The sequence below is a fragment of the Myotis myotis genome, unplaced genomic scaffold, assembly GCF_014108235.1.
Source record: "Myotis myotis isolate mMyoMyo1 unplaced genomic scaffold, mMyoMyo1.p scaffold_m19_p_2, whole genome shotgun sequence".
NCBI classification, from domain to species: domain Eukaryota; kingdom Metazoa; phylum Chordata; class Mammalia; order Chiroptera; family Vespertilionidae; genus Myotis; species Myotis myotis.
Window position 1 is genome coordinate 18,513,876 of NW_023416324.1, and position 20,276 is coordinate 18,534,151.

Consider the following 20,276-nt stretch of genomic DNA (forward strand, 5'->3'; position numbering starts at 1 on the left):
CCAGGGCACAGGATGCAGGCTGCTCTGGGATGCCTGTGGGGGGAGGTGGGGAATTGAATGAGCTCTCATCTCTACTTGCTCTCAAGGAAGTGTGCTGGGCCTCCTGACCCCACCCCACCCCCACTCTACCTCTTCAGAACTCCAGGACATTGGAGTAGTCGTAAGCGCTAGTGATCTGTGAGCACTGGTGACCAGCTAGAGCGGACCAGCCCTTTTCCACTCTTAAATCACAGGTCTTCCAACCGGTCAGGTGGAGTTGCTGAGAGCATAGGGGACCATAGGTGCAGCAGCTTTAGGCACCTGGAAAGGGGGGTGATGACTGACTGTGAGTCCCCTTTCCTGGAGAGAGCTTGAAAGGGTTGCCAAGGGTGGACAGAAGCCAAGTCTAGGAAGGCTTCCCTGTGGGCCAGGCTGAATTCAGGGCTCTGGGCTCCATATGTCTAGTTCCCCAACGAGAGAACGGGTATATTGCTTTAAGAGAGGCGCTGGCAAGTGGTGGCGGTGATGTGTAAGTATGGTGTGGATCTCATGGGTTCTAGAGTGTCCAGGCTGGAAAGGGGTTTGTTTGAAAATGGAATGCGGAGACCAGGCACTGGGTTTTGGAGGTTGAAACTACAGAAAGTACACTGTGTTCAAGGCCTGCCTCCACCAAAAGCCTAGTTGTGTGGCCTCTACACCTCTGGGCCTCAGTTTCCTTATCTGCAAAATGGGGATTATAATACCAGCCTAACCCAGGAGGGAACTGAGTGTCAACTGAGAGAGAAGGCTAGAAAGAGCTCCATCTGCTAAGGGATTATTTTAATTATTTGAGGTGGGGAAACTGAGGACCAGAGGGCAAGGGCTTTGCCAGATGTCACACAGAGAGTCAGGGATGGAGCTGCGATTGGAACCCAGGACTCCTGCTCCTAGCTCACGGTGTGAATGAGTGTGGGGAGGTGGGGTGAGTCTGTCCATCCTGCCTCTCCTCTCTGGACAGTGGACAGGATGCTGAGCGAAGGTTGAAAGAGAGAGGCTGGAAAAGGGAGGGAGGCCCCAGCGCACGCCAAGGCAGATATTAAAAAAAATACAAACCCCGAGATTCCCCTCCCGCACCCCGCCCCGCCCCGCCCCATCCCTGAAGTCCAGGCTGCAAAGGGCCAAGTCCAAGTCCGAGGCAGACCAGATAGAGCCGCGCAAGCTGCAGTCAGCCCGCCAGCCACCAGGGGGCGCGCCTGCCATCTTGGCCCGAGCTCGTGGCAGCGGCTGTCAGTTTAGCACAAAGCACTCGGCACGGCACCGGGTGGGCGTGGGGCTGAAGCTACCCCGACCTGCAGGAAACAAAGGCAGGTTAGGAAAGTGGACCCCGAAAATGGGAGAGCAGAGAGATCCGACTGCTCTTCCCACCCCTCCTCTCCTTTTTACCGACACTAACGCCCGGGTCCCCCATCCCACCCTGCTCGGCGCCATGACCCACGTGTACAGAGGCTGCAGCTGTAAATGCGACGTCTTCTGGGGCGCCTGGTATCCGTAGGAGTCAAAACCACCGATGAAGTCAACTGCAGAAGGGGAGGTGGCATACAGTTAGAAACGGGCTGGGGGCGGGGCGTCCCTAAGGGAGAAGGTTCTTGGGGGCAGGGCTTGAGCCACTTAAGGGGAGGAGATGGGGTTGGGGGAAAACGCTGGGAATGAGAGGTGCCAGATAGGGACCAGCCTTGTGGAGCCTCTCCAAGGGGCAGGGCCTGAAAGGGGCGGGTAGGGTGGTGGTGCTGGGGCCATGGACTGGGCACCTGGACATCCGGACCTCAGTCCAGAATGGGCTGACTATATAAATCCCACCCACCCCTGGCTCCTCTCCTCCCCACTCATAGAGGGGCCGACCCAGGGCTCCCTCCCACCGAGGCCATGCGGGCCCCTGTCCAGGGTGCTGAAGACGCGGGGTGGCCCGCGGCCAGGCTTTTCCGCTTCCTTGGGGCGCCACATACTTACAGCTGTCCTCTTCCTCCAGGAACACTTTGCTCACGTAGCAGGCGAACACAAAGCCGAACAGCTGAGGGAGGAAGAGGATGAGGAGAGGGAAGCTCTCCCTCCACCCGCTGCCTGGCCCTGCCTACCCCGGCTGGAGGGACAGGGTGTGCTCACGTGAAGGCAAACCCCTAACAACTTCCAAGTTAATGGCTGGGCCTTAAAGTCAAACATTCCTGGTTGCAGTCTCTGTCCTGGGACTGTGACTTCGGACAAGTAATTATTTTACCTCTTTGAGCCTCAGTTTCCCCAGTTGGATCTGGGCAATACCTTACTGGCTTGCTAAGAGGAAAGAGAATTATGGGGGGTGGGAGATCCTCCCCAGGCAGGCTGGAAGACCCAGAGTCAACCCTTCTTAACTAGGGCTAAGCAAAGGGGCTTTCAGACTCCACTTCTGGGAGTGTTGTGAGGTGGGGACAGGAGGACTCACAGCCAGGAAGATCTGCAGGGCGCTGCTGAGGGCTTCAATGTAGGGATAGTCGAGCAGGCAGCCAGTGACAGAGATGACATGGTGGTCTTCCAGGGCCAGGCGGGAGTTCAGGACAGGTGTCACCAGGCAGCCTGGCCCGTTCTCCATCCACCAGGAGCGGTGCAGGGATGTGTTGAAGGTCATGATGAAGTCCCGGTCCTGGGGGTAGAGGGGCCTAGGATACTGAGCTGGGGTGGGGGAATCCTCCCCAGCTCCCAGGAGACTATATATAAAGCCTATTTCACATATGCACCCTTATAGCAGCCTCCTCCCATAACTTGCTTTGAGGTGGGCATGGGGGTGAGGGGGCATGCAGAGTATGTATCTGCAGATCCACACTTGGCCAGTAGGTGGCACAGGATGACCATGCAAGCCTCCCTATTCCATCAGCAATAGAAGGGGCTGGTACTGACCCACAGAACCCCAGGATTCCAGGGCTGGAAAGAACATTAACAGTGACCAGATATAATTTTCCAGCTATTGGTGAAATCTTCAATACAGGCCCTTTCACGGCCCATTCAGCCTCTCCCATGTGCTCCCTATGTGTGACCCTGGGCAAACCTTTTCCCTCTTGGGCCTCAGTCTCTCCATTTGAAATGGCGAAGTGGCTGACCTAGGTCAGAAGTTGTTACCCATGATGTGCATCCCTGTGTTCATTAGTCATTCACTCATACAGTCTGCTAACAAATATTCACTGCATGCTGACCAGGTGCACAGCACTGAGATGTGTGATCTTGTTTATCCCCTCAGCAATCAAAGGAAGTTGGGGTTGCTCTTATCTGAATTTACTAAATGAGGAACTGAAGTTCAGAGAGAGTAAGACACTTGCCCAAGGTCAGACAGCTAGAAAACATTAAAGCTGGATTTGAATCTAGTAGATAGTCAAACTACCAAGCCCATTGCTCTCATTCATGTATGCTGCCTTCTTAATATCTAAGAATGAAAGTTGTGCTCTCGATGGTTTGGCTCAGTGGCTGGGGTGTTGGCCTGTGGACCGAAGGTCGAGGGTTCGATTCCTGGTCAAGGGCACGCACGTACCTTCGTTGCAGGTTCCCCAGCTCTCATAGGGGCCCATGCAGGAGGCAACCAATCAGTGTGTGTCTCTCTCATGTTGACGTTTCTCTCTTTCTCTCCCTCCCTCCCTTTCACTCTCTCTAGATATCAATGAAAAAAAAAATATCCTTGGGTTAGAATTAAAAAATAATAATAATAAAAATGGAAGTTATACCCTCTGGGTTTACTCTTCTCAAAGCTAAATATTCCTACTTTCTTCGATATTTTTCTATGTGACATGGTCTGTTCAATTTTCCCCGAACAAACTCTACCTAACCTCTTGTTCTTCTGAAAAATATTGATCAGCACTGAACTCGAATCTTTGCGGTCTAAACAGTACAAAGTGCATGGGATTTTCACCTCCCTTGCACTGAGCACAGGTGAGGCCTAAGAGTAGCTTTGTGGGCCACCATATACTGTTAGTTTCTACAAAGCTTGTTATCAACCGAGACCCCAGCCCATCTTTACACAGACGGATCTTCACCCTTATCTGCTCCATCATCATTTGTGTCTGAGAAGTGCAGAGGGGGCCAGAAACAAAAATGTGGGGTGGGGGATGGGGATAGATTATTTGGGTGTGCGGAGGGAAGTTTCTTCAAGAAATAATCCCCCCCACACACACACAAAAAAAATCCACTAAAGAGATGATGGCCCAGACCCATATCACCGTGGGAGCCTTTAGGGTGGGAGGGCAAAGGTCAGGCTCTGCCCTCTGGCACTGCCAGGCCTGAGGCTTACCTGGGACAGCTGTCCAACCTCCAGGTAGAAGCAGATGATAAATGCATTCCAGCCAACCCAGAGCACCAGCCAGGCTGCATACTGGGGAAAGCAGAGGTGGGGTCAGGGTGGGGCTTGGGGGAGGGGGCTTGGGGTACGTCCATGGACACAGAGTTAATGGACTGAGAAGACTTTTGCAGGGGACGTTACGACAACACCTTGCTCATAGAGCACTGAGAATAGTTAACAAATCATTTTTATACCAAACCAGTCTTTATAACAGCCCTGCAGGGAAGGCATTGTCCTCGCTTCAGAGATAACTAATTTAAGACCTAGAGAGAGTCATTTTTTCCAAGATCACACAGCTAGAAAGAGGTAGGGCTGGAACTCAAACCCAAGTCCTGGGGTAGCTAATCCTATCCATTCGGCAGAAAACAACAGCCACCGGACATGGCCAAGAGCTGGAGAGGAGCTGGCTATTTCCACCCAAACCCTATGCCTACAATTCCAGTGGCGGCCACCAGCAGACACAGCATTTTACACTGGTGTCTGGGCCGTCCTGAGAACTGGAGAGAAGGGTTCTCATATCTCACTCAGATGAGAGAAAACCCTGGAAGGGCCACGTTCTCCTGGCCTCTGGGAGGTGGGGACAGGCCCTAGAATGAGGGCTAGTGGGCTCTGGTGGTAGCAGGACACTGCGTGTCACTGTTATTGCAGGTGTCAAGCGTTTCTGTAGTAAATCTACCGAAAAGCCTTTTCCCTCAAGAGAGGTATGTGAATGGGTCACGGAGGAAGAGCAGGGGACACAGGTGAACTGAAAACAGGAGTTTGACAGAGACCATCCAGGACCAACCAGGACTTAGAAAAAGGGAGCAGGAGGAAGGAGCCAGGGACACAGTCCACTCTGGGGATGGGCCTCAGAGCCACTCTCGACTGTATTCTTGATGAACACCAAGGGACAAGCGCCAAGCTTTCCCGACGCAACCTGAGGAACTAAGCTAGACCAGGCTCCGTCCTCGCACTGGCTTTCTGAGGCGGCGTGGTGAGGTGGCAGGAGCCTCCACTCTGGATCTGAGGCTCTAGTCCTGGCTCTGCCACCCTCTAGCTGTGTGACCTTAGGAAGGGCTGCAACCTTTCTGAGACTCATTTCCTCATCGAGAAAATGGAGATGGTGCGATATACCTCGCAGAGCTGCGTAAAGATCCAACAAAGCAAGTGGCATCTTAGCAGAGTGTCCAACACAAGGTGGGCACTCATTATATCAGTGGTTCTCAACCTTGGCTGCACATTAGAATCACCTGGGAATCTTTTTAAAATCGCGATTTCTGGGCCTCATCCTCCGGAAATTCTGTTTCTTTGTTATGGGGTGGGGCCACAACATTAGTAACAAAGAAACAGAATTTCCGGAGGATGAGGCCCAGAAATCAGGATTTTAAAAAGATTCCCAGGTGATTCTAATGTGCAGCCAAGGTTGAGAACCACTGCATTAAATGATGTATCATGTTAATAGTTGGATTTTTCCCTCGGAAATTCTTTAGGAAAAACACCAACCTGCCTCCGCTGAATAAAGAAGCATTGGGATTTGGGCATTCACATCAACAGGGCTAGAGGCAAGACAGGGCAGGGGTCTGCGTGCCTGTGGTGGGGGGCAGTTTTGGTTGGAGGAGTGGGGGAGATGGATAGGGGTGAGGAGAAGAGGTTGGCTGGGGAGGGGTCAATGAGCCATACCAGAATGAGGTACCGGGAGCGGTACTGCACCGTGCCAAAGATGCCCAGGATGACCGCCATGATGTGCAGGAAGTTGGCTAGGATAGGAGCCCATTGGTAGCCCAGGAAGTCAAAGATCTGCCGCTCCAGCGCAGCCACCTGTGGGAAAGAACACACTGAGGCCGTGTGCACGCCCTAAAAGGGAAGGGCAGGGACTCCTTGACCTTGTGGAGAAGCTGACATCAGTTATTGTGGTGATGAGGCACCATGACGGATTGTGCAGAAATCTTGGAGCCATCCCAGCCCCGCAGTACCAAAGGGCTGCTGGGAGGTGGGACAAGTCTGTGGGGGTGGAGGACGGAGCCCTGATCATGACTTTGGGGTGGGCTGAAGGGAGATGGGAGCCAGGGTTCAGAACACCTACCTCCCTGCCAAGAGGCCCTCCCCACTTGCTCCTTCCTTACGTGGGGCTCTCAGTTGATGGAGTCAGGATCCAGACTCCTCCCTGGCCCTGCCCTAGGGCTGAGCCCTGGCCCTGGAGGCCCCAGGGATGCCTGGGGTCTGAGTCATCTCTTCCCAGGCCCCCTCTCAGGAGGTTACCCTGGCCTATGGGATCCATGGGCCACAGAGAAAGGGATTTTATTTTCTCCCCTTCCCCGAGGGAGCTGCAGTAGATTGCAAAACTGGCCTCAAATTCTTCTTCCTATTTCCATGCTCTTTGGCAGTGCCCGCCCACACTAGCTCCGTACTTGGTCATGTGACTTGCTTTGCCCAATGGGGCTTAAGCAAATGTGAAGCAAGTGAAGACGTGAAAAATGCTTGTGCACTGGAGCTTGCTCACTTGCTACACTTGTAACACAGAGAACACCTTGTGAAGGAGCCCGAGCTGACCTGCTGAATGGCAGGCGCCCCAGCTGCCAGCCAGTCAGCCATCAGAGTGAGGCCGTTCTAGCTCATTCAGATGCTAGCCAACCCACCAGCTGGCCACAGATACCCAGCCCAGAGTCAGAAGGATCTCCCAGCCGACACACAGAATCATGAGCTGAATAAAATGATTCTTTTAAACTACTACATTTTGGGGTGATTTGTTACACAGCAAAAGCTAACTGATACAGGACACAATCAACACTCCCTTTCCAGCAGCCCCTACTTCAATCTTTCAGCTGATACAATCAGGAACAAAGGTGCCAAGGGTACCTATTGGTATTGACTGACCAACATTCCTTCTTCTGGTTTTGGAAGCTGCCACCCAGACACTCAGTTCATGTGGCTTGGTGGGGCTGATCCGACTTCTAACTTCCACAGTGGCTGGTGGCCTATGCCTAACCAATAATCCACACAGCGATCTACTCAGGGATGGGCACTCACTGTGTGTCCTGCTCCCGAGAGTCACCAAAGCTAAGGAACAGGGAGAGAGTGAGGAAGGAAGATGAACAAGCAGGGACAGTGTCCCCGGTGACATCATTGTAGGTCTGAGGACCCAGACATGCCTGAAACGAACTGCCCCTCCCTGGACCTGCGATTTCTGTCACTTGCAACCAAGAGTCCTGACTGAGATAGAAGAAGGGGAGAGAAGCGGGTCTGGCTTGGGAGGGAAAGGGAAGATTCTGATCAAGTGAAAAGGTCCCAGAAGCTTTTTTCCTGGGAGGGAGGCAGGAGAAGGTGGACCTGATGCTACCACACAGATGGCAGGGCTGGGCAGAGACCCAGGAAGCTGCGGGCTCAACCCTGGCACCCACCCACCTGGCACCAGCCTGCCTCTTTTTGGTGACTCCCCTCGCAGGGCTCTGCGGATTGTAAAGAGCGTTCCAAGTTCATCTCTCCCTCCATACTCCCTGGCAGAAAGGCAGAACTGAGATCATGATCTCATTTTGGAGAAAGAGACAACTGAGGCTCAGAGAGGGGAAGTGACTGGCCTAAGGTCACACAACTGGTTGGTGGCAGAGCCAGGCAACCATTCTGCCTTTCTCTGCCACCTGTCTCACCTTGGCCCCAACACACAACCTCTCCCAGTGGGCAGTGGCCTGGGTGTTAAGAGGCATGGTTCCGGTTGAGAGTCTGGTACTGACCATGGGTGACCTTGGGTAGGCCACCTTCCTGCTGGGTCTTGGGCTGCTCTTGCATACATAGAGGCCGCTGGACCACATGACCTCTAAGGGTCCTTCTGGTTTTGACGTCAATGATCTGCCGACCTTGGGAGAGAAACTCCCCAGGCTGCTCCCCCTGCCAAAAGGCCCTGCCTCACTTTTTTTTTTAAATGAGGTTTATTCTCTCTTTTTTAAAAAAAATATATTTTTATTGATTTCAAAGAGGAAGGGAGAGGGCGAGAGAGATGGAAACATCAATGATAAGAGAGGGACTCATTGGACGGCTGCCTCCTGCACGCCCCATACTGGGGATCAAGCCCGAAACCTGGGCATGTGCCCTATGACCGAAACCGAACCCAGGACCCTTTAGTCTGCAGACCGATGCTCTATCCGCTGAACCAAACTGGCCAGGGCTCTGCCTCATTTTTGTTCTCCCTTCCACCCACACTCTGCTAGGCTTTAGGAAACGTGGTGGTTTGGGATCCAGCTTGAAGCTCTCAACTCAGCTGGCACCTGGTCCTGGCAAGGAGGCTGTCATCAGAGGACAGAGGGCTGTGGCTCAGTTCTTGGGCATTGTCCCGTGCACTGAAAGGTAGCAGGTTCGATTCCTGGTCAGGACACATGCCCGGGTTTAGGGCTCAATCCCCGGTAGCGGGGGTGCAGGAGGCAGGAAGTAGCTGATCAATGCTTTGCTCTTACATCGATGTTTCTCCCTCTCCCTTCCTCTCTCTCTAAAAATCAATAAAAATATTTATCAAATAAAATTATTCTCCACCGCAGGACTCCCTGCCTCCCCACTGGTTTTATTTTTTCCATGGCATTTATCTACCCACCTTCTATGTACTGTCTATCTCCTGCATTAGAGGGCAAACTCCATGAGAGTGGGGGTTTCTGCCTGAGATGTCCGCTGCTGTGTTAGTGGTGAGGGCCAAGCCTGGCACACTGCAGGTGCTAAAGGTAACCTCATTCTCCACCCTGTCTGGCCACTCCCGAATCCAGCGCAGCTCATCCTCCCATGCACTCAGACCCTTAAATATCCAAGAACCTCAGGGCTATATTTGGCCCTTTTTCATGCTCCACTTGTCCCAGCAAACGCATGCCTACCCAAGCTTCAGTGACTACCTGCTCATGTTTCAGCTTCCAGCCCCTTTATAAACCAACTGCCCACTGGATGGCTCATCATGAACTTAATACGCTCAAACCTGGTCCATTTCCAGTGACTTGGGGCCCCATGATGTGTCCAGCTGCATGAGCTGGAAAACGGAACTTTAGGTCCTGGTCTCCCCGCTCTCCCTCACCTCCATGCCGGGCCTGTCAAGTTCTGGCTCTGACTTGCTGAATCTCTTACACAGCTGGTCACCTTTCTCCCTCCACTGTCTGCTCTCACCTGGCCTTTGCAATGCCACGCCCCCCCCACACCCCACTTCTAACCTATCCCCCTCTTTCCTGAGTGAAACCTCCAAGAGGCTCCCCTGCTGCCCCTCCCCCTGCCCTTAGCTCCCCACCCCCACCCTAATTATTTATTTATCGGGTAGCTGCCAGCTGAGGGGATGCAGTTGCCATGGGAACCTTCAGCCCCAGTCAGGGCTGCTTCTGTTCTCAGTAGGATGCTCTTGTCTGTCTAGACGCCAACCCCAGGAGTTCAACACCAGGTGGGGGGTGGGAAGTGGGGGGCAAGGAATGAATAATGGAGATGGGAGATGGGCCCACCCCAGCCCCTAGGAGGAGAGGGCAGGGAGGGGTTTGGGCTTGGGGCCACAAAATCCATCAGAAGTCTCTTGTATCCAAGCCCTCGCCAGCCAATCCTGCAAGTCAACTACTTTCCTGGCCCAAATTCCAGTCATGTAGCCCCAGGACTTAGACACAGAAGTCAGGCTGTCTGAGAAATAATGAGGGAGAGGCCCCTGAAGTTTTCTGAGAATGGTTTGGTCCAGCCGGATACTATCTCTTTTATTGATTTTGGTTCACAGAGGACCGAGTTGGGAAGAGTTCCCCATTTAGGATCAGGCAGACCTGAGATCCACCCCCAGCTCAGTCCTGGTGTGACCTTAGGCAAGTTACTCACCCTCTCTGAGCCTAGGAAAACATCCTAAGGATTCAGACAGCGCACTTTACGGACAGCTCTCAGCTCAGGCCCTGGCACACAGTTGGTGCTCGGTATATGGCAACAGCATTTTCTGCATCCTCAAACTCAAGCCTCCCTTTTCCCAATGGATTTCTGAGGCAGCTGACAAAATTAAACTCGACGCAGCCCCTCATCCGTGAAATGAGGGAGTGGGATTGAAGCCACAGACAGCAGAGCTGGAAGGACCCCTGGAGATCTGCTGGTCCAGCCCCCTCATTAGGGAGGTGAGCAAACTGACAGCAGAAAGGGGCAGTGACTTTCTACGGGGAGGGTCTTCTCCCTCTCCCTGAGCTCTGCCCCCATCTCCAGGGTCCATTTGGGGTCAATGCCATTTGAGCATGAGTTAAAATAAACACCCAACAAGAGATTGAAAGGAGTACAGGCATGGAGACCAAGTAGTCTTTGCCAGGACAAGAAAGATGGGCTTGGCAGTGACTCAATTCATTGTACAAATGTTTCTTGAGCACCTACTATGTGCCGGGCCCTGAGCAGGCTATGTGGACAAGCTGGTGTGGCTCCTGCCTCGGAGAGCTCAAGCCTAGATATCACAGTGCTCTGGGAGCTGACGATGGGGGCTTCTCTGCCAGGTTCCCCACCTCCCCTGGGCCTCCTTCCTGTCCCCAACACACACACACACACACACACACACACACACACACACGCACACACAGCTCTTGTTTTCCAGGGCTCCTGCAGCCCTTCTGTTTCTCTCTGTCCCAGCCTGGGTCCTGCTGGAAAATGGCCAAGGCCATAACTGTTAAGTGAAATAAAACGAGCTGCAGAACAACATGATTCTATTTGTGTAAAAAAAAAAAAAGAGAGAGAGAGAGACACGAAATGTGTGTGACTGTAAATGCACAGTCAAGAGCCACAGAAATACAATAGATAATCATGAGAAGTTCTCTCCAGGGAGTGTGAAAGGGGAGATGGGGAGACTTCTACTTTTAAATATACACACTTCGTATTTCTGAAATTCTTTTTGACAACAGTTATATTTTTTGGGAAAAAAAAGTTTTAACATGTTGATTCATTGCTCAGCCCATGTTACAACGGTGCTAGAGTGGCTCAGCAGATCTGAGGTCTCCTCCTCCTCCGATGAGAATGCGTGCGGGGCCCTGGGCGGTTTCCTCCTCTGGCCTCAGTGTTCTCACTGTGCCATGGGGGCCGCTGTAGCTCCAGGTCACTATCTAGGCCTGGTGGTGCCGCATGCAGTCTGCCTGCCTGCGGGGGGACTGGCCTTGGGGTCCTGTGACCTCTGCTGAGAGCCGAATGGCTCTTCCCCCGCCCCCCCAGAAGCTGGTTCTGCCGGCCCCTGTCCCAGCCTGGCTCCAGGTTCTGCCTGAGCCATCACAGCCCTGCTTTCCCTGCCTCACCCTACCTGGACCCATCAGCACCCGTCTCTAGGTTCCGCCAACTGAGGGTACCCTCTCCCCTCAGCCCTAGTGGAGCTGCCTCAATAGAAGGTTCCCTTTTCACAGAGAGCAGTCACCTTAGTCTCCTGAAATCACGCAGACAGGAAGAGGCAGAGCCGCGATCTGAGTCCTTGTCTCCGTACCCACTGCTCTTCCCACCCAACAGCCATCTCTCCAGAGGCAGGGGCTTGGGAAGGGGGCAGAGCCTGCTCTGGGTCAAGGGCCTCTCATAAGTCACCCAGCAAAGCCTCCGGGGGCAGTGCTGTAACAGCTCACATTTATTAACCTCCAATTAGTGCCAGACACTGTTCTGAGTACTTCACATCTGTCCGTTCATTCATTCTACAAATAGTTCTCGAGTGTCTTTTGTGTGCTAAGTTCAGAGAACTCAGCAGTGAACAGAGACAACCCCACTCCTGTCCTCAGTGCAGACACCAGGACTCTGGCCCCAGCCCAGACAGCAGGGGAAGCACAGAGGGGCAAGAAAAGGGAAAGTTCTTTACCATTAGAAAACAAAACAAATTCTCCCCGAAGGAGATCAATACCTTCTCTCAATGGGTCTTAGAATTGCAGAATCATTTATTGAGCACCTACTGTATATAACCCCTCATACTCACATCACGTCTCTTAATCCTACCCCCATTGATAGACAAGGCCCAGAGAAGTGCAGGGGCCCTGCCCAAGGACACACAGAGAGCTGAGGCTCCAACAATCAGTTTGGGGCCAAGCCCTCGCTCTTCCCTACCACATGGCTCCCTGAGCCTGTTTGCATGATGTGGCTTTTGGGAATTTCACCCCTTCCAGCCCTGCTCCCTCTTCCTCAGGACAGTTCCCCACTCCCTCCAGCCCCCAGACTGCCATCTGTCTTCCTCACACCCTCCCGCTGTGGCCCAACCCTCTACCTCAGTGGAGCCCGAGGAGCAGGGAGCAGCTGGTCACCACCTTCCAGGTAATTAGCCCTGGGAGACCAGCGTGGAGTTATTAGGGAGGCCCAGGACTGTCTCAGAGGGCTGATCTAACCGGCCCTGGTTCTGTCAGAATGTAGCCACTGGGGCTTGGCCTCAGTCTCCATGGCAACCCCACTCCAGTGACTGCTGACCCATCCCCAGCTAGGGGGCTCCTCGGGCCCCTTCTGGGCAGATCTATCCCAATGCACCTCAGAGCTGGCAGCTCCATTAGAAAGAGGGGATTGGTAGTGGTCTCATTAGCATACATCTACATTAATTTGCATAAACCCTAGGCCTAGCAGCCCAGGGTGATACCAAGGTCAGTCTAAAAAGAATCAAAGCGTCCCTCCATCTCATAGGCTTGTCTCCTCATGTACCATCTGGTCCAGGCCCACAGGCAGCATAGTGGGAGGTGGTGTGGGCCACGCAGGGAAGGGCCAGTGACTCTCTGTGACTCAGCCTCCTCCTCTGTAGAATGGGGACAGGATGCCTACTTCACCTAGGTGTTGAGAGGACTGAGGGATCTTCTCCATCATTCCCACGCCCAGGCCCTGCCCTGGCCCCACTAACCCCCAGTCTCCACTCCTGGAGCTCCTTGCTTTCTGCCTGTGGGCAGACCCACCCCTCTAACAGGCCCAGAAGCCAGCAGGAGCCCAGCAGAGCCTGCACCTTGGATCTGGGGCTACTATGCCACCCTCCTCCTACCAGGCCCTTCCCCCCACTAGTTTCTCTGGGTTCTGGCAGAAAGTGGATTGGAAGCTGGAGGCCACCAGCTTTGACCTTTCATCACACGGCTGGGCTTTGCCCTCGTGCAGATGTACAGCCAGGGAGCAGGGGGCCTCTGACCTCACCACCCACTCCATGCACCCTTTGGAAAACTATGAGGCAGTTTAGGGTAACGGGGCAGTGGGGGCGCTCTGGAGCCAGACTGCTTGGGTTTATCATCCAGATGAGCCTGTCTCCCCGTCTGTAAAATGTGGATAACAGTCTCCACAATTCGTGGAGTTGGCGTGAAAATTAAATGAGATAATATAGGTCAAGTGCCTGACATAGTAAGCACTCTATAAATGTTAACTATTATTACAGTAATGACAGTAATAAGAAAAAAACCTGAGACCACCTGGAAGATCAAGGAAGGGGTTATAGAGGAGGTGATATTCTTTTTTTTTCTTTTTCTTTTTTTTTTTAGAAATGAGAAGTATTGTTTTTAAACCATTTTTTAAAATATATTTTAATAGCCCTAACCAATTTGGCTCACTGGATAGAGCATTGGCCTGCGGACTCAAGGGTCCCAGGTTCAATCCTAGTCAAGGGCGTGTACCTTGGTTGAGGGCACATACCCAATAGGGAGTGTGCAGGAGGCAGCTAATCAATGTTTCTCTCTCATTGATGTTTCTAACTCTCTATCCCTCACCCTTTCTCTCTGTAAAAAAATCAATAAAATATATTTTTTAAAAATAAAAAAAATAGTTATTGATTTTAGAGAGGAAGGGAGAGGGAGAGAGAGATAGAAACATCAATGATGAGAATCATTGATTGGCTGCCTCCTGCACGCCCCCCACTGGGGATCAAGCCTGCAACCCAGGCATGTGCCCTTGGCCGGAATCAAACCTGGGACCCTCCAGTCCACAGGCCGACGCTCTATCCACGGAGCCAAACCAGCTAAGGCAGAGGAGTTAGTTTGCTATTTAACGTGGCCTTGAGCGGACGATAATAATGAAACACTGGAAACATTCTGAATGTCCGTCCGAAGGACCCACAATAAATTATGGCACCTCCACAGGATGGAACACACACAGCACAGCTATTACAACGAGCGTGGAAGGAGGGCCAAGCTGGGCGGAGTGAAAAGGCCGCAGAGCCGCGGGAGTACGAACTTATTTTTGAGCAGAAAAAAGAAAAGGAGACATCACACTGTTAACTCTGGAGTGTGGGATTTGGGGGGTGATCTTAGAGAGTCAACCAGAGACATTTCTGTAAGGTTTTACATTGAGGGGTAATACTTTTATAAGAAAACAAAAGAAAGAAGAAATTACTAGGGGAAAAATGAACATGGACAAAACCCTGAGGTGTGAGCAAGGTGACCCATCGTCCTAGTTTCCCTGGCACTATGGAGTTTCTTGGAGTGCATCACTTTAAAAGATAAAATCCAAAAGTCCTGGGCAAACTGGGACGAGCTGGTCACCCCCAGATGTGGGAGCGTATGGACGACTCGGGGACCTGGGGTGGCTCTTGAATGAATGGTGTGAGGGGTGGCAGGGTGGGGAAGACCTGGCTGGGCCTCAGTCCCAGAGCTTTATCCCACTGGCCCCCAGGAGCCAGGGAGGTTAGGGCAGAGGGCTGTGGAAGCCGGGTGCTTCTCTGGCTGGGGCAGTGGGGGTGGAGGACGGGCTGGAGGTGGGACGCCTGGTGGAGACGCTGAGGCTTTCCTTGCTGGGGCCCCATTCTCCCAGGACTCCCACCTTCTTGGTGATGCCCACTCTATCTCTGCCCCTACCCCCATGTCCAAACTGTTGGGGCATCCTCAGTCCCAGGCCCCAGAGGCCGAGACTCCAGCAGGCTCTGGCGTGGACAGTGAAGGCTTGGGAAGAGAGCGCCCTCCTAGAGGAGCATTCCAGAAGGGGATGGAGGGGAAGGCAATCCGGGCAGAGAAAACCAGCAAAAACCAGGCTCTCCCAGGAGACGCCGGCTACAGACAAATGGACATTTGAATAAATATAAAGATGATTAATCAGATCCCCCCATTAAGTACCATGAATGACATCATATAATTAAGCCAAAAACTCATGGCAGAAAGCATCTAAAATGGAGCAGGCACTTAAGCAGGGAGAATTAATTAAGGAGGCATTGAAAGTTTCAGGAGTGGCTATAAGGATGGAGTTGGAGTGGGAAAAACTAGAAGGTAGACAAAAACACTTGGGTGTTAACATCTGCCCAGCATGGGACGGAGGCCTGAGCCCAGTAGTTTAAAATCTCAGGCTCTGGGAGTCAGGCAGACCTGGGATGGATTCCCAGCTCTCACTTACAAGCTTTGGGATCTGGGAAAGTCAGTTTCCTCATCTATACCATGGGAATATTATCACTAAATACCTGAGGGGTGTGAGGATTCAGCGAGGCAATGTGAGTCAAGGACTCTGCATATAGTAAGTGCTCAGTAAATTATCCTTCATTGAACAAGCTACATTCCCTTCTGGATCTTAATTTCTTACCGGCAAAAACAGGACAATAATGTCCTGCCTTCTTCACAGAGAAATTAGAGATCAAATAAGATCATAACCATGAAAGCAATTTATATAATCTAATGTGCTTTCTAAACTATAAAGTACTATGCCCACATTATTAGGATAATTATTAAGTCCTTGGCTTCATACTAAGGTCAGATTCTTGCTGCTTGAGTTTTTTGAGAAACTGTACACTGTAGTGGTTAAAAGTGTGGCCTAGGAGTCAGACCATCTGGGCTTGAATGCTGCCTTTAACACATTAGCTATGTACCCTTCAGCAAGTCACTTAACCTCTCTGTGCTTTACGTCTTCATCCATAGAATGGGGATAATGACAATGGTACCATCTTGTGGGGTAGTTGTGAGGCCTAAATGAGGGAATGTGTGTAAAATGCTCAGAATACCGCCTGGCCTGGAGCCATGGGTAAGAAGCCATGTTAGCTGTGATGATGTTGCCCACAGTGAAGATCCAGGGCCTGAGACCTCTCAGAGGAGACCATAGTCGTCCTGGTGTGCAGGCCTCTTTGAGGCCAGGTAGGGCTCCCTCCACCCCGAGCTGGCCCCTTGCTCTGCCCTTTCTCTCCTTATTCACCTGCCAAGCATTCATGGCACACACACACCCCGCCCCCGCCCTGTGCTGGGGGCACAGATGATGGACTTCAAGTGTCAGTGCTGCACAAGCCCAGAGAGCAAGGACTTCCCTTCGGGGCTGGCACTGAGCCTGCCCTGTACAGGCTGCCTTATGTCCACTTCATTTACTCTTCTCAACTCTTCCCCCACCCCCCTTAATCCTCACCTGAGGATATGGTTTTGTTTTGTTTGTTTTTTAGAGAGAGAGAAGGGAGAATGAGAGAAACATTGATGTGAGAGAGCAACATCGATCTGTTGCCTCCTGTATGTGCCCCGACTAGGAATCAAACTCACAACCTTTTGGCGCACGGGAGGACACTTCAACCTACTGAGCCACCCAAACAGGGCAATTCCTTTCAGCTTTTGAGCGGTGCTATTTCCATATGTGGAAACAGAGGCCCAGGGAGCAAAGTCATAGACTCCAGGTCGCAGAGCAGGCAGGGGCAGGATTCCAACGCAGACCTGTGGGCTCTAAAGCCTGCCCACCACCACCCCACCTTCCCCATGAGCTCTTCTGCTCTACAAACGGCTGCTGGGCCCCCCGCAGTGTCCCCACTGAGGCCTGACTCCCTTCTGCTGAAACTGGCTCTCCTCCCAACGAATCTGCTAGTGACACTGATGGTGCTGAGATGTGTTCTGTTCAAATCCATCATTTACTAGCCATGTGACCTCCAGCAAGCGTCTAACACCCCCTAAGCCCGTTTCCTCCACTATCACAAGGAAAAGATTAAAACCTACCTTTCAGAGGTGACCTTAAAGGATGCAAAATATGGCACTTGGCACAGGAGGGGCACCTGACAAATGCCATTCTTTCATCAAGTCTGAGCGCAGTCCTCCCAGGGCCCCCTCCCCCTCTCCGCCCCATGCCTCTGGAGGCTTGTGCTCTGACCTAGCTCGGCCTCCACTGAAGCTTTCTCATTCCCGGCTGCCTTCCTTTGGGGAAGGTTTCTTTCATTTTTTTTCGGAGGCCTTTCTTCCTTGCTAATGAGACAAAACAGAGTCCTCCTGCAGCCCTTTTGCCAGCTCCTCGGGCAGGAGGCCTGCCTGCCTCACAGCACCGTGGAAACCTCTCATGTTGGCTCAGTTCGCTGGGCCCCAGGGCTCCCTCAGAAAGCGCCCTCGAAGCTGACCTGGGCTCCCTCACGCCAGGCCAGCACTGATAGTGGCCGTCCCTCCTGGCCTGCAGTAGAGGCACGTCAGATACCAGACAAGATGCTGCCGTACCAAACAGTCCTGCCTTTCTGGGCCCCCTCCCAGCTCTGGCTTTTCTGTACCGGGCTCTGGTGTGGCTCTGGGACAGCCTGTCTCAGAATTATGTTGCTCAGACCTTGGGCAAATCGCATGCCCGTTCAGGGCCTCCATTTCCTCATCTATAAAATGGGAATCGTAATCCCTACCCTTCTTGCTTCTTGGGTTAAGGGTGGATCCAACAGAATAACTGAGATCAAGGAACCCTCAAACTCTCCCCTCACAGGGGAGACCCCCAGGGCTCACGCTTCCCGTTCTAAAGGAGTCAAGAGTAACACACCTGCCTGACTGGTGTGGTTCAGTGGTTGAGCGTCGACCTATGAACCAGGAGGTCACGGTTCAATTCCCGGTCAGGGCACATGCCCAGGGTGTGGGCTCAATCCTCAATAGGGGCGTGCAGGAGGCAGCCAATTGATGATCCCTCATCAGATGTTTCTGTCTCCCTCTCCCTTCCTCTCTCTGAAATCATTTTTTTTTTAAATTTATTGATTTTTTTACAGAGAGGAAGGGAGAGGGATAGAGAGCCAGAAACATCAATGAGGAGAAACATTGATCAGCTGCCTTCTGCACGCCCCCCACTGGGGATGTGCCCGCAACCAAGGTACGTGCCCCTGACTGGAATCGAACCCGGGACCCTTGAGTCCGCAGGCTGACGCTCTATCCACTGAGCCAAACCGGTTCTGGCTGAAATCAATTTTTTAAAAAATCTTAAAAAAAAAAATAGCAGCACAGCAACATTCACGCTCCACCTCCTTCCCACCTAAGCATCCCCAACAGCTGCAAGAGAGGACTCTTCTGCGAGTCTGTGTTATCTTAACAGAATATGCACCCAGCATTCTCCTCTAAACAGAGCCTCCTCTTTAGTTCACGTCCCCGGAAATCAGGGTAGAATCAATGCTCTGCACGGATGCACGGTATCTGCATCCTGTGGCTTAATGTCCTCCTCCTCCCAACCTGGCAGGTACAGGAACTGCGGCCTGAGATGCTATCAGGTTGGGTATCAATCCTGTCTCCGCCACTTACAGGCCACACGGCTAGTAAGCCACTCGGCATGGCTGAGGCTGTGTTCTCATCTGAAATGGGAATCATTCATACTGGAACGTAAGTCTGTGGGCCAAGGCCAGGGTAAGGCTGAGAGGAGTGGGTGAGGAGAAAGGATCCAAGCCTGAAGTCAGGGCCATGGACAGCTGGAGTCGCTGCAGGAAGATTGTGAGAAGACTGGCCCTGTGGGCCACCATTAGACCTTTATTCTCACCTCATTAATTGAGTGTCAGCCACAATACTAGACACTGAAGATACAGTGGCAAGCAAAAGCACAAACAGACACAGCCCCTTTCATGACATAAACACTCAACAAAATTGGAACAAAAGGGAACTTTTCAATCCGGTTAAGGGTATGAAAAACCCACAGCTAACATCGTACTTAAAGGTGAAAGTCTGAAAGCGTTCCCCCTCAATTCAGGAACAAGGCAAGAATGTCCGCTCTCCTCACTTCTATTCAACATTGCACTGAAGATTCTAGCCAATTAGGCAAGAAAAAGAAATCAATCAAAGGCATCTGGATTGGAAAGGAAGAAACAGCCCTAGCTGGTTTGGCTCAGTGGATAGAGCATCAGCCTGCAGACTGAAGAGTCCCGGGTTCGATTCCGGTCAAGGGCACATGCCCAGGTTGCAGCTTGATCCTCAGTGGGGGAACCTGCAGGAGGCAGCCAATCAATGATTCTCTCTCATCACTGATATTTCTTTCTTTCTCTCCTTCTCCCTTCCTCTCTGAAATCAATTAAAAAACCAAAAACAAAACTCAGGGCTACTAAGTTAGATCAGCAATGTTGCAAGATCCAATATCAATATACAGAAATCAGTTGTATTTCTATACACTAGCAATGAACAATCCAAAATTGAATTAAGAAAATTCCATTTACAACAGCAGCAAAAAGAATAAAGTACCAAGGATAAATTTAACCAACCAAGAAGGTGAAAGATTCATACCCTGAAAACTATAAAATATTGTTAAAAAATTAAATGGAAAGGCATCCAGTGTTCACGGGTTGGAAGACTTAATGTTGGTAAGATGGCAATACTCCCAAATTGATCTTATAGATTTAATACAATCTCTGTCAAAATTCCAACTACCTTTTTTTTTCCCCCCAAAGTGGATAAGCTGGTCCTAAAATTCATATAGAAATGCAAGAGACCCAGAATAGCCAAAATAATCCTGATACATGCCCAACATGGATGAATCTTGAAAACTTTATGCTCAGTGAAAGAAGCTAGTCACATCTTTTATATAGATTCCATCTATATAAAATATCAGGAATAGGCAAATCCAGAGAGACAGAAAGTAGATTAATGGTAGCCAAGGGCTGGCAGGAGGGAAAATGGGGAGTGACTGCTAGTGGGTTTGAGGTGTTGTTTTGTTTTGTTTTGTTTTGAGGGATGAAAATGTTCTGGAGTTAGAGAGTGGTGAATGCTGCACATACCGGTACGCTGTGAACATACTAGAAAACACTGGCTTTTACACTTTAAAGTAGTAAATTTTATGGTACGAGAATCACACTTCAATCAAGAAGAAGGAAGAAGAGGAAGAGGAGGAGGAAGAGGAAAAACCCAGACACAGCTCTTGTCCTCGTGGAGCTTATATTCAGTGGGGAGTTGGGGGG

General features: G+C 51.6%; 1 protein-coding gene across 2 annotated transcripts in view; it reads right to left on the reverse strand.

Annotated features, from left to right (window-relative positions):
• Positions 1–1,119: 1,119 nt before the first annotated feature.
• NKAIN1 (sodium/potassium transporting ATPase interacting 1) overlaps positions 1,120–20,276 on the reverse strand; it is a 38,423-nt gene continuing 19,266 nt past the window's right edge. The window contains exons 2-7 of one of the 2 annotated variants that reach the window (XM_036350642.1): positions 5,969–6,106; positions 4,262–4,342; positions 2,432–2,629; positions 1,966–2,026; positions 1,454–1,535; positions 1,120–1,307 (exon numbers count right to left, since the gene is read on the reverse strand). In XM_036350642.1, the coding sequence (XP_036206535.1) occupies positions 1,298–1,307; positions 1,454–1,535; positions 1,966–2,026; positions 2,432–2,629; positions 4,262–4,342; positions 5,969–6,106 (570 nt within the window). In that variant the 3' untranslated portion in view covers positions 1,120–1,297. Of the gene's footprint in view, positions 1,308–1,453; positions 1,536–1,965; positions 2,027–2,431; positions 2,646–4,261; positions 4,343–5,968; positions 6,107–20,276 lie in introns of those variants that run through there. The other variant, XM_036350643.1, reaches the window with a different exon arrangement.